The 13148-nt window shown below is 56.3% G+C and overlaps 1 protein-coding gene across 2 annotated transcripts in view; it reads right to left on the reverse strand.

Moving 5' to 3' along the window:
- Positions 1 to 8773, reverse strand: part of PTTG1IP (PTTG1 interacting protein) — a 13427-nt gene extending 4654 nt beyond the window's left edge. The window contains exons 1-3 of one of the 2 annotated variants that reach the window (XM_024758186.1): positions 8752 to 8773; positions 5610 to 5662; positions 3743 to 3851 (exon numbers count right to left, since the gene is read on the reverse strand). In XM_024758186.1, the coding sequence (XP_024613954.1) occupies positions 3743 to 3851; positions 5610 to 5662; positions 8752 to 8758 (169 nt within the window). In that variant the 5' untranslated portion in view covers positions 8759 to 8773. Of the gene's footprint in view, positions 1 to 3742; positions 3852 to 5609; positions 5663 to 5908; positions 5940 to 8751 lie in introns of those variants that run through there. The other variant, XM_024758184.1, reaches the window with a different exon arrangement.
- Between the last annotated feature and the right edge of the window lie 4375 nt (positions 8774 to 13148).

Genomic DNA, 13148 nt, shown 5'->3' on the forward strand with positions numbered 1-13148 from the left:
GGGGGGGGGGACGGACTGACGACGACGCCCCGCCTTCCTCCAGCCTGCTTCTGTGACTTAGTCACCATTTCCATCAACCTGAAGCAACAGGTAGCTTTTCTCATCACCTGATGCTGGAAGGCTGTTTCCAACCTGAGAAAAGTTAACAAAACCAGGAAGAAAGAGAAGCTCCGCAGTGCACTCAGCTGCTACACCACCTGAAACTCAAGCTCACGCAATCGGATGCTAAGCCCGACGCGGCTTCCGTGATTATCTAAGTCAAAGACCAGAGCCTCCCATCTGCTGCCAACAGGACACACGTCTGCCCGCGCGGGCAGAGCACCAGCTGGAGCTGCGGCCCAGGCCAACGCCCAGGGGCTGGAAAACGGTGACTGTGATTTCCTGTCCAGACCAAACGCACTCAGAACAAGTTGCAATTCTTTCCAACTTCTCTTGAGGATTTACAAATTAAAACCAGTCACTCGGTACTTTTCCACTCCATTCAAGCCAGAGCTTATCACAGGGCAGGCTGACACCTTCCAGTTAGCACCGCCCCGCCCCGCCCCGCCCCGGACAGCGGTGCGACCATCACAGGACAGCCTCCTGCCGCACAGAGCTCAGAGCTCATAAGCTCGGGTGCCACTGGTCTCTTGGTTGGGGGGAGGTGGGGTGGGCTGGGGTCTGGAAGGTGAGAGCTCTTCCTCGGGTCGGGGAGGGAGACACCAGTGCCCCGGTGCCCCCAGCCCCCCTCAGGATGCCAGCGTGACAGCACCCGCTCTGCCTTCTGAGCTTTGAACCATGTGGTTTTTCCTCCTCTGACCTGTTCTGGAAGTGCCAGAATTGCAAGATACAGTAGTAACAGGAGACTGCCACAAGCAGGTGGCGTAACTTTTTGACTAGAGAACTCGAGAACAATCAACTTTATTTTTATTTACTTTTTAAAATAAATTTATTTATTTTATTTATTTTTGGCTGCGTTGGGTCTTCGTCGCTACACGTGGACTTTCTCTAGTTGCGGTGAGCAGGGGCTACTCTTCATTGTGGTGCGCGGGCTTCTCATTGTGGTGGCTTCTCTTTATTGTGGAGCACGGGATCTAGGCGCATGGGCTTCAGCAGTTGTGGTGCACAGGCTCAGTAGTTGTGGTGCACAGGATTAGTTGCTCCGCTGCATGTGGGATCTTGCTGGACCAGGGATTGAACCCGTGTCCCCTATGTTGGCAAGTGGATTCTCAACCACTGTGCCACCAGGGAAGTCCCGAGAAAAATCAACTTTAAAAACCGACGAGGGACTTTCCTGGTGGCACAGTGGTTAAGAATCCACCTCCCAATGCAGGGGATGTGGTTTTGATTCCTGGTCAGGGAACTAGATCTCACATGCTGCAGCTAAGAGTCTGCATGCCACAACTCTGGAGCCTGCGAGCCACAACTAAGGAGCCCACGTGCCACAACTAAGAGGCCAGTGAGCCACAACTAAGGAGTCTGCCTGCCACAACTAAGACCCAGTGCCACCAAAATAAATAAATAAAATAAAATTTAAAAGAAACCAAGAAAAAACAAAAACCCGTGAGACCAATAAGACAGCTGGCTCTAAAATACACCTACCCCCACAAGAGCTTTTCTGATTAGCAGCTAAACCCAGTCATAAAACAGAAACAGAAATTCCACCATGATGGGAAACTAAACTATGGGCTTATTTCCGAGAAATCTACTCTAGGACGTACTAGACCTGAACAGAGAGAGACACTTGTTCCCAGATGAGGGTTCAAACGGTAAAGATCTTGCTGTTCTCCAACTGAACGTGTGTGTGTTTTTGTTTGTTTTTTGGCCGAGCTGTGCAGCATGCGGGATCTCAGTTCCCCGACCAGGGATTGAACCCAGGTCCCTGCGGTAGAAGTGCAGTCTTAACCACTGGACCACCGGGGAAGTCCCCTGAACGTGTATACTTAAGGTCGTTACAATCACAACCCCAATTCTGCCTAGAACTGGTTGAGATGATTCTACAGTTACTTGTAAGAATAAAAGCACCTGTGGCTCAGGGCTGAGTTAGTGTGAGGTGCTGCCCCGACGGGGTGGACCGCAAGGCCCCACCCGCTCGGCTCCCGTGGATGAGGCCCCAGCTCCCTGCAGGCCCGAGGAATAAACCCGACAAGGCCAACGCACCTTCTCTCAGGAACCGTGGGTACCGCACCCTCCTGTGACTACAAAGTCTGCCCCCCAGCGCCCCTGCTCACCCCCCGTGAGCCCCTGTGCCCCGATGCTGCCTGGAGCAGCCACGCTTGAGAACCGTGTGGCCCACCGACTAAGGCTAGCCGTGGAAGGGGTGCCAGTCAGCAGTGTGCGCCTGAGCGCCCACCCAGGGCGGGTGGGTGTCTGTGTCCAGCCCACGCGGCAGCACACGGCAGCCCGCACGCAGCCCGGTGTCCACCAGTGCCCCGGAGCAGTCACCCACGGTGTCCTAAGGGATAGGCGAGCGCTGGACGTGGTCCGTGTGTCTTGCTGAGTGGCGATAACCTGCAGACTCACGTGAAAATTCACTGAGTACACGGGCATTTGTATATGCACAAGTGTACATGCATGTGTGCACACATGTGTCTGTACTTGCACGTGTGTACGTGTGCGTGTCCTCTGGAGTCCAGGGCCCGGAGAGAGGGAGCGAGGGCCACGTGTGCACTGTGTTAGAGTCACGCTTCAGTTTAAAAGCATTTTAACAGTTAAGGTCCCAGATGCTGATGGTTGGTTCCCTGGTGCGGGAGCCATCTCTGCGGAACAGACGGGGAGGGAAGGTTCCACGGAGGAGGCGGCCGCCAACATGGAAGCAGACGGCCGTGTGGCCCAAGGAGCCTTTCTGGAGTGAGGGCAGCAGAGGGAATGCCCAGCTGGGAGGACGTGACGGGTGTGCCTGCACATGTACACGCACCCATACACACACACTCCCACAGACACAAACTTCTGGGTTCCCTGGGTTTCAGCTGGTGAAATCAGAAGTGAGTCATTTCAGACGGAGGCTGACAGATTCTGAGATGGAAATCAGTTAGAAAAAAGACAGATAAAACAGATCCTCACAATTCTCTGCAAGAGCACTGGTTCCTATGACCTGTAGCCAGGCGGCCTCCCGATGGCCCCAAACCTGAAGCCATAAAGGAAGGATTAATAAGCCCAGCTCATAAAAATGAGCTCCATGTGGCAACACACACCACAAACCAACTTAAAAGGCCACCTAGGAAACAACCTGGGTCTCACCTAGGGATCCCTTCCCTTGGAGAAAGAGCAGGGGCAGGGTTAGGGTTAGGGTTAGAGTTAGGGTTAGGGAACGGGCACGGTTTAGGGTGCAGGTTAGGGTACGACAACGGATTAGGGTCAGGGTATGTGTTAGGGTACGGGTTAGGGTTAGGGTACGGGCTAGGGTAAGGCTTCGGGTTAGGGTTAGGGTTAGGGAACGGGTACGGTTTAGGGTGCAGGTTAGGGTACGACAACGGATTAGGGTTAGGGTACGTGTTAGGGTATGGGTTAGGGTACGACACTGAGACAGGTGCTGACACGCCACCCGCATGGCCCCGGGACGTGGGGAGATGCCGGCAGAGCAGAGCCAAGGCCGTAGCCTTCAGGGCAGCCTCCAGACCCGGGCCGGCCACTTTCCCAGACGCCACCGCTCTCACCGGCCTCCCCCACCTCCCCACTCCTGGCAGCTTACATTAACTGAGCACAACCAGAATTTTCAAAATGGCACTGGTTTTGCAAGAAGCCAATGAGAACAGCGACTTACCCCAGCACACGCCCCAGCGCGCAGAGCTCAGCTTGCAGAGAGAGCTGGGCGGCAGGATTTTGGTCACCGGGTAGTCCAAGCACGCCTTGTCAGTGTTGCACCAAAGACACTGCAAGAGGCGATGACAGGGCATCAGACGCGTAAATGCTGAAGGGCAGACGGGCCAGGGTCCGACCTGCGCCATCCCCGCCAGCCACACTGCTGTCCCCCCTCGGCCCCCTTCCCAACACTGGCTCAACGCCGCCAACCCACCAAGGCCCTCCTCACTCAAACCCCTTCCACCAGGCGCCCTGCCGGCCTCGCAGCCTCCTTGCTGGTCCCCGCCCGGGGCCTCTGCATGGCCTGCTCCCCTCGCCCGGATGCTGCCCTCCCTTCCGAGGCACCACCTTCTAACACCCAGAGCATCCAGGCGTCAGCCGCCTGCAGGAGGGACCGAGCCAGGCATGGTTGGAGTGGTGTCCGCCCACAGTTATCACCCTGTAAAGATGCTAATTTGATCTCTAGGGCTGAACCAAGCGGTCTGTCTTATTGCTGGCTGTCTTAAAGATGATTCAACTAAAGCACAAGGGCATCTGTCCAGAACCGCAGAGCTGGAGAAAACCTGGCAGGTGTGCCCGAGTCCCTGGAATGCACGGCAGAGACCTGGCCAGCACACCAGCCGAGGGGCCCAGAGCCGGGCAGGCACTGGCACAGATGTGAGGTTTGGGTCAACCTAACAACCCGCCCAGGTCAGGACGTTCAGGATATTTTCAAGCTTGAAGGTAAAGATTTTACTAAGTTTTTTTTCTTTGAAGTTTTAACAGGATGGAAAGACATGGTATGTTTTGGTCCCAAGTTAGGGTGAAAATCTGTTACAGAAAAATGTTTTAGTGAAACCTGGGGTCCCAGGGCCACTGACACAGTGTCCACTTTGGTGTCTTGTGTTCAAAATGACAAAGAGCAGGGAGGCCCTCTTCATTTTGGCCGTTTCAGAATACCTTCCATTTCAGTGGTTCTTTCCTGGCTTAACAATTTCTGGGAAATCCACCATTTTCAAACAGCTCCAGTTTTAAACACCTAATTTTCCATTTTTACATGACGGTTTTACCGAAAGCCATACGAGCTCACTAGGAGGATAAGTTCTCTTTGTGGTGGTGTCGTGGCTGTTTGTCACTCTTGTTTTTTAGATTAATGAGGTACACGCACGTGGTGAACAACGCAGGGGTGCCAGCAGATCCTTCCAGAAGCCCGTGTGCATAAAGGATTCGCACGCAGCGGGGTCTGCCCTGGCTTTCATCTGCACTTCTAACCTCACCTGTCTGGGTTCAGAGTGGGGGTCAGGCCTTCAGAGGAGGTGTGCACCCCACTGTGGTCTGGGCACCCCCCAACCCCACACAAGGAGGGCGAGCACGGACACTCCAGCTCGAGGCCCCCTCAGCACTGCGAGAGCCCGGCGGGGGCCGGGAGGGCTCGGGGTCCGTCTGTAAGACAAGAGGCCTCCAAGGTGGAGTGAGCCCCGTGGGAAAGCCCTGGGCACAGGTCAACAGTCGCAGACGAGGGGCTAAACGTGCTCCCGCCTCCCCGGCCCCCACCCTGCTGCCGGGCAACTCTGCTCACGCCTGCGGGCCCCAGGGGCTCACACAAGTTCCGGGCTGTGTGAAACTTACGTGCTTTATGTCAGGAGTGGCAGTAGCATGTGAGCAACACTCAAGTGGCACGTGCAGCTCCCACGAGACGGTTTAATATGCCTGAGAAAGGCTGTTAAGAGCCGTCATGAAAAATACCTCCACAAACCCCAGACCACAGAACCCGGAACACACACAAGCGGCCCTGGACTCAGAGGCAGCGGGTCTGCTCCTGGATCACATGCTGACCCTGTGCTACTTACAGAGACATTCTTCAGGCACTCTTCACAGGTTCTGTTTGTGTTCTGAGAACAACCTGCAGGGGAAAGAACAAACATCACTGAGAATGCTGTGGGGTCAACGCGGGGAGGGGGGGGCGAGTGACGCTCAGAGCCCGGAACACACGGCCCCTCCCGCGCCAAGCCTTCAAGGCACGCAGACTGGGCCTCTACAAGCAGGGCCCTGGCAGGACACACAAGCAGCACACGTGTGGTCCTGACCCCAGGGGTCTCCTGGGAGAGAAGACGGTGCCGCCCAGCAAGGCCAGCCCCCGGCGTCTCACCTGCATGGTCGCACATCACTGACTGTCTAGTCAGCAGACGCCCTGGAACCAGAGGCCACAGCGATGCCAGGCCAGACTCAAGCCAGGCCGTGGCCCCCTCGGCGGTCCCAACCCTGCGGAGCACCCCCTGCACCCCCGGGCACTCTTCACCGCACAGGTGCTACGGGAAGGGCTCAAACCCCGAGCAGCTGACAGCTCTGGAACCCAAGCTAAGCAGAAGTGAAGAGCTGGTGTACAAATAAAGGATTCCAATCCACCATCAAGCAGCTGCTCTTCACCCCACACCGCCCCTTAAGACACGCACACACTTGGAAGAGGCCTGAGCACATCCCATCAGCCACCAGGAAAGGCACGTGAGAATCGCAGTCAGGGCCCACTTCACACCCACCAGAACGGCTGCATTACAAAGACTGACGATGCTAATGGTGGTGAGGACGGGGCGGGCGGGCTCAGCGGCTCAAAAACAAACGTGCTCCTCCGAGACTCGGCAATTCCACTCTCAGTCTCGTACCCAAGACAAACCAGAACACACGTGCACAGGGACACCTGCACAGGGAGACGTGCACAGGGGGCTGATGGCAACTTTATGTATAGGAACAGCTGAGAGCTGAAGATGGCCCAGATGTCCAGGTGCCCCGCATGCCCCTCGGCCTCCCCACTGGTCCTGAGAGCTGCCAGGTGGCTCCCTGGCCAGGGCCTCTGCGTGGCCTGCTCCTCCTACCTGGATGGAGGACCCAACCCTCCCCGGGACCACCTCCTCCTAACACGCTGTACCCAAGGGGCAAGGGGACAGAGGTCGTTGGAGGATGGACAGGGAAACTGGTCCAGTCCTACAGTGGGACATTCTTCAGCCCTAAAAAGAAGTCTACGTCACACATGATGACTCTACAAATCACGTGTGTTGGGGGAAGCCTCCCGCAAAGGCCCGCAGTGCAGGGCTCGGGGATGGGTGAGACTCATCTTCGGGGGCCGGGTGGGGCCCCAAGCTCCTGGAGAGGCCTGTTCTGAGGCTTGCAGGAGGTCAGGGTCTCACAGGTGTAACTCACTGGATGGCACACGTAGGATTCGCACTTCACTGTATGTAAACTTGATCTCAAAAGAAGGAGACGAACGCTGAGCTCTTAGTGATGAGGTGCACGGGGAGGAGGTGGGGGCATGCGCGGCTGTAACTTCAAAACGCGACAGACCTGGTGGTGGGCGGAGGGCCGCTCACTGCCCAGGTCTCCCAACTCCCCTCAACTTTCCAAGGTTTTCCTAATAAAATGCAGGGGCAAAGAGCTTTAGCTTTAAGTCACAACTGTCTTCGTGTTTGCTAAGCAGGACTCACACAGTAACTGCTACTAATAAAATGCAGGGGCAAAGAGCTTTAGCTTTAGCTTACAATTGTATTCGTGTTTGCTGCTGCTGTGAAATAGCTGGAGAGCTCTTCTGTTCAACAGCCTTCTACGCTCCATTTTTAAAAACCAAAATCCTCTTTTATCTGAAGTGAAAGCTCCTTCTGTCACAACACACCATTCTACGGCAGTCATCATGGAGCAGTGCCCTCCTCAGAGCCTCTAGTGGCGTGCTGCTTGGTTCGTGTTCAAGCCGATCTTAAACTGCTTTACTCCCTCAGCCCCAGGAAGGAGGAGCCAGTTGGTAGCCCCTGAAATACCTCCACTTCTCAGAGTACTGCCGAGAGGGGCCCCGGGGCCCTGTGGACCGCCAGGAGGGAACAGCCCCGAGGACGGTTTCACTCACAAGCCGGACTCGCAGTTCTGTCCACCAAGGGGCTGAGAGAGGACGGCACACATGTTGCCAGGTCTCTGGTCTCCAGCCACTGTCCCCGCTAAAAGGAAACGGGCAGAGAAAGGACAACACCGGCCTCGGACAGCTTGCAAAGCCAGAAAGTGGCACAAGGACCCAGAAGCCAGCGTGGAGGGGGTCCTCCTTGCCAAAGTGGCACAACTTAACATCAGAGTGAACGACAGTAATGGACCCTCACCTCCTGAACGCCCATGATTTCACACGGACACAGAATAAACACAGGGAAGGACAACTAGCCAGGAGTCTCCGTCACAGGAAACAGGGACACCAAGACCACTGTGCCGTCTGCGGAGGGACAAGATGTTACGTACGGTGTCAGGGCACCCCCCGCCCCGGTTTAATTATACCTATGAATAGAAAATGGCACCTGAAAAGTGATCGGAGATATCACCAAGACAACCTGTGACAGGACAGCGGCACCAAGTGACAGCAGGTGCCTCTGAGGGCGCGGGAAGGACAGGCACCCAGTGGCCGAATCCTCCCCAGATGCACCCGAATCAAATCAGAGGAAACCAGCCCGGACCACAAAGGGCCTCTGAGCACAAGGACAGGCTGAGGAGCTATTCCAGGGGAACAGAGGATGAGAGACATGACACCTAAAAGCAACACGCCAGCTGGGGTCAGAGGACCGAGGACGCTACTGAGGTAACTGGTGATCTGTGTGTACAGTCGTGTGTTAAATCAAGGGTCCAGGATCGTACCCATGGTCACTGTGCAGCCCTGACCGTCACGTTCCGGCTACGCCCTTCTTAGGAGATGCACCCTGGTGAATTTAGGGTAAATGGCCACATCACAACTTGCTCTCAAACGGTTTGGTGACAAGAGTAACAGGCAGTGACTTCCCTGGTGGTCCACTGGTTAAGACTCAGCGCTTTCACTGCAGTGGCCCGGGTTCAATCCCTGGTCAGGGAAGGAAGATCCCACAGGCCGCCAGGCACGGCCAAAAGAAACAGAAGCAAGCAGACACAGACAAGGAGCAGCAAAGCAAATATGGCAAAGGCTGGAAGAACAGAAAGGGACTCAGGAGTTCACTGTACCAGTCATTCCTTCAACTTTTTCTGCTAAAGCGCTGGGCAGGGAGGTATGGCGGGGACCGCAAGGCGCCTACCACACCCAGTCCTTCTGAAGCACTGTGAGAGAGGCCCCAGGCAGCAGGTGCTAAAGCATGGGAACTTTTTCTCACACCTCTCCAATTTAAAGGTCTGTGTGATAACTGGCCTTGCATGAACTAACCTAACCGACATCGGCTCCAAGATACACACCATAAACCCGTCCAGCCTGGGCTCTCCGGGTCACGCGCCAGATGAGTCAACAGAGAGGCCGGGAACGCCAAGGTTCAACAGCCCTCCCAAAGTCAGGTCAGAGCCGAGACAAGGTAGTTCCCTCCTCGCCCTTGAAAACCCCAGGGTGCTTTTCGTAGTAAGACAGGGAAATCCGTTAACCATTTGCAGCTGCTTCAGGGACGGGGCGTCAGCAGTCACTCACTGCATCTCATCTCATCCCAGAAACAGAAAACTTCGTGCTGAAAGCCAGAGGCATGTACACATCTGGCCTGAGTGTCCGAGGGCTAACGCTGAATGTCACTGTCCTGACTTCGGAAGGCCCGTGGCCGGGACTCTTCAGCTTGGACTCGCCTTACCAATGACTAGAGAACCTTGTCTCATGCTCTTGGGAAACTAAGTTAAAGAAAAAAAAGGTTCTCAGGACACACTAACCCACGATACATCTGAGTACTGCTTAAGCACAAAAGGACACACTAGTGTGTGTAAAGAGGGACGTTTTAAAGAAACAAGGAAGTGAGTCAGTATATTTACCGCGGAACGCAACAGGCCAGAGGGCAGCCTGCGCTCAGCAGTGCCCTCAGCAGTGGAAAAGCCCCAGAACCGGGCACTATGGCCATGCCGCACGGTGACGGGGCACAGAGTGCCCGCACTGTCAATTTCATGTGAGAAACGAGGCAGAAAGCTCACCTAGACAAAAAGTCCTGGCTGTCCCACCGCCTCAGCAGAAAAGGGGGAGTGAGGAGGGCAGAGGGCAAAGGCTCGGACCCGTGCACACACCCCATGCCCCGCAACCTGCCTGGAAGCCCCCGTTCTCTGCAGCAAGACCGCTGTAAGGAGCCCCCACCCCCAGCTACCCCGGCCACCACCAGCTCCTCCGGACCCCTCTGTTTAGGACAAGACTGAGGTTCCTTTAGGGGCTGCCTTCCCTCTAGATGTAAAGGTGAAACTCTGGGGTGGAGTCTGACCCCACACCCAATTAGAGCGGGGTCCAAAGCCCATGAAACTTCTTTAATTCAATGAACTTCCCTCTGAATATCTTCAACACCTTGTCGGTTCCTAACGTCTCCCCCCCACCCAAGCGCACAGTAAAGGCAGACGCTAGACATGGCTGTGTCTGGACCGGTATGAGGCTCTGAAGTCACACGCCCGTGATGGTTAATTTCATCTGTCAGATTGACTGGGCTAAGGGATGCCCAGAGAGCTGCTAAAACACTTTGTTTCTTTCTTTCTTTTTTTAAGATTTTTTTTTTCTTTTTTTTTCTTTTTTTTGTGGCCTTGCCGTGCAGCTTGCAGGATCTTAGTTCCCCAACCAGGGATGGAAGCGCAGAGTCCTAACCACTAGTCTGCCAGGGAATTCCCAAAACACTGTTTCTGGTAGTGTCCGTGAGGGTGTTTCCAGAAGAGACAAGCGTGAGTTGGTGGACGGATGAAAGCACCCGGCCCTCTCCAAGGTGGGTGGCCATGACCTAACCAATTGAGGGCCCGAACAGAACAGAAAGGCAAGGAAGGAGGAGTCTGCTCTTTGTGTGAGAGCGGAGACGCCCACCTCCCCCTGCCCTTGGGCCTTCAGGCGTAGACTGGGCCGTATCCCCCGGGCTCCCCACTGCCTGGCCTTGAGGTATGGCCCGCGCTACACGCCAGCTCTCCCCAGCTCTCCCGGAAAGCAGACGGCAGCTCATGGGGCGCCTCGGCCCCTCGGTCACGTGATCCAGTCCCTCATAATAACTCTTTCTCTATAGCTACGTATATCCTGTTGGTTCTGTTTCTCTAGAGTGATTTTTCCTAATACACACAGCATCCTTGCGAGGAAAACAAAGCCTCTTAAATAGTGTAGTCACATTCCTACAGCATGACAAGTGGTAAAGTCTCACAGCAAGCCCGGTCTCAGTGTGGCTAGAAGAAGAGCCACTTTTCTCCTGAAATACTAGGATTAGAGTCCAGTTTCACTCCCAAACTGTCACAGGACAGGCCCACTCAACCCACAGGAGTCTCTGCCCTTAAGTCCAGGGCTAGGGCAGGGTGAAAAGCTGGCAGTCAAACACACCTGGGGCGCTTCCTGACACACCCACTTTAACAATGCACACCCCGCGGCCACCAAGGAGAGGTTCTCGGGCGACTGAGGACTCTTGGCTCTCAGCCACCCAGTTTGGTAGAAAAGCAGTCACACCACATTTGTGCTGAACAATCCATCTGGGCCGCAAGTTCCCTATTCTGCGTCCCTCGACTCTGCATTAACGAATAGTATGACAAACGTACACACAAGTACGCCTAGAAGGCGATGAGAAAAAACTCAAGTAGTCCTGCCCTGGAACCGACACCCCATGAGGTCACAGAGAGGAAAGGTGCTTTGCTGTGCTAAACAGAAGGTAACGAAGCCGCAGCTAACTGGCGCTGAGAAAACCCCCGGCCCCTCAGGCTGACCCAGGTCGGTTAGGCCACCGGCCCGAGGCTCGATTCCCCACACTAGCGACCACGCGGGGATGCCACACACAGCAGCCAGATCAAACGCTCCCAAGATCCCCAGCAGCCTGCAGACCACCTACAGGAAGCCACCCTCCAGCACCAGCGCTTCTGGAACTGCTGGGCCCTTAGGTCATGCACTCCCCTCTTAACTGCCGTTTCCTGGTCAGGCCCCCCAGGAACTCGTCGCCTCCACTTGCCGGTCACCACCGTGGGCCCGGCACCTGGCACAGGTAGTTAGTTACTGAGGACAGGGGGGATAGCCTAGCAAGGCCGCCCACCTGCCCACGCAGCGCGGGCCTGCAGAGCCCAGGAACCAGCGGCAGGGCGGGCTCAGCCCAAGCACCGGCCGCTCTCCCTGGAGCTCCTCGGAGGGGCCTACTCCGCACGGTGGCGTGTGTAGGGGCCACATACAGGCCTCCTCGAAGCGAGCAGGGCCCCCAACACACCAGCCGCGCCCGCACAAGGGCCCGGCCCCTGGACTCCGGCCGCCGACCCGCTGTGGGACAAGCGAGCTCCCCAGCTCTGCTTTCGACCCCGAGTCCACACCCGAGACGGCTCTTTCCGAGGGTCGTGGCGCCGCTGCGCTCGGCCAGGCCGACGCCGCGGTCCCGGACCACCCCGCATGCTGAGCCAGGACAAAGGGCCTAGACCTTGACCCTAAAGGGGTGGAGGAGCGCTCAGCGAGTGGACGGGAGCCCTTGCTTTCTGGCTTGGTCCCGCGGGCCTCGCAGAGCCAGCACGCTGGGGCCCTGACCCCCGCCCGGAAGACCTCCGACCCGGAGGTCACCTCCCCCGAGTCGGGGCTCGGGCCGCGGGGAGGGAGCGGGTGGGCGGAGGCCGACTCCTGGGAGGTCTGCTGGACCCCGGCCCCGGACAGCGTCATGGAATGATAAAAACATATACTGCGGGAGTCCAGTTGCTTTCTTTTTAAGATTGTGTTTCCATAGCCAAAGTACAGCGGGGCTTTGGGTATTGTATAGGGAAGCCAGGGATACTTCTCCTAAGCTTCCTGGGGTCACTGGCTTGTGGCTTCCTGGACCAGCCTGGTAAGACCACCTTCCCGGTAGCAGCAGTGCTGGGATCAGGGGTGGACCGTCCGTCACGGGGGAGGTGTCTGCCATCTTTGACCTAATCCAGGGCCCCAACGTCACTTACTGGGTCGTGTTCCACTGCTGTCCCACACCTACCTCAACTCTTGAGGGCTGCGGTGAAATCCGGGCAGTGGGCTTTGCAGTCCAGTACGGAATCTAGCTGACCCCGGCGAGGTAGGTGTGGTGCAGACTGACCAGAGCATCCCTCCCTCTCAGTGTGCTGGGATTCAGCGGTGTGGCATTTAAAATCTTCCATACTTGCTCTCCCTGAGACGGCCCCAACTGGTTGGAATGTAACTGGTCCTCAACCCCCAGGGTCAGTGTGGAAAGACTTTTCTCGGCCAGGAGGGCACAGTTGGTTGCAGTGTATTTGTGCCTCTGCGATGTGCAGGGACCAAAGGCAACGTGACCTCATCCTGCCCCGCTGCCAGATGTGGAAAACTGGGTCCAGCAGGGTGCCTGCGGAAGATCATAGGGCCAGGAAAACAGCGCATCAGGACTGTGAGGCTGGCATCCCAACCCCGCCAGTTCCTACCTCCATGACCTCCGCTTCCGTGCGCTTCAGCGGCACAGCTCAGCTCACAGCACTGCTGACCA

The sequence above is a fragment of the Neophocaena asiaeorientalis genome, unplaced genomic scaffold (genome assembly GCF_003031525.2).
Source record: "Neophocaena asiaeorientalis asiaeorientalis breed wild unplaced genomic scaffold, Neophocaena_asiaeorientalis_V1.1 scaffold45, whole genome shotgun sequence".
Lineage (NCBI taxonomy): Eukaryota > Metazoa > Chordata > Mammalia > Artiodactyla > Phocoenidae > Neophocaena > Neophocaena asiaeorientalis.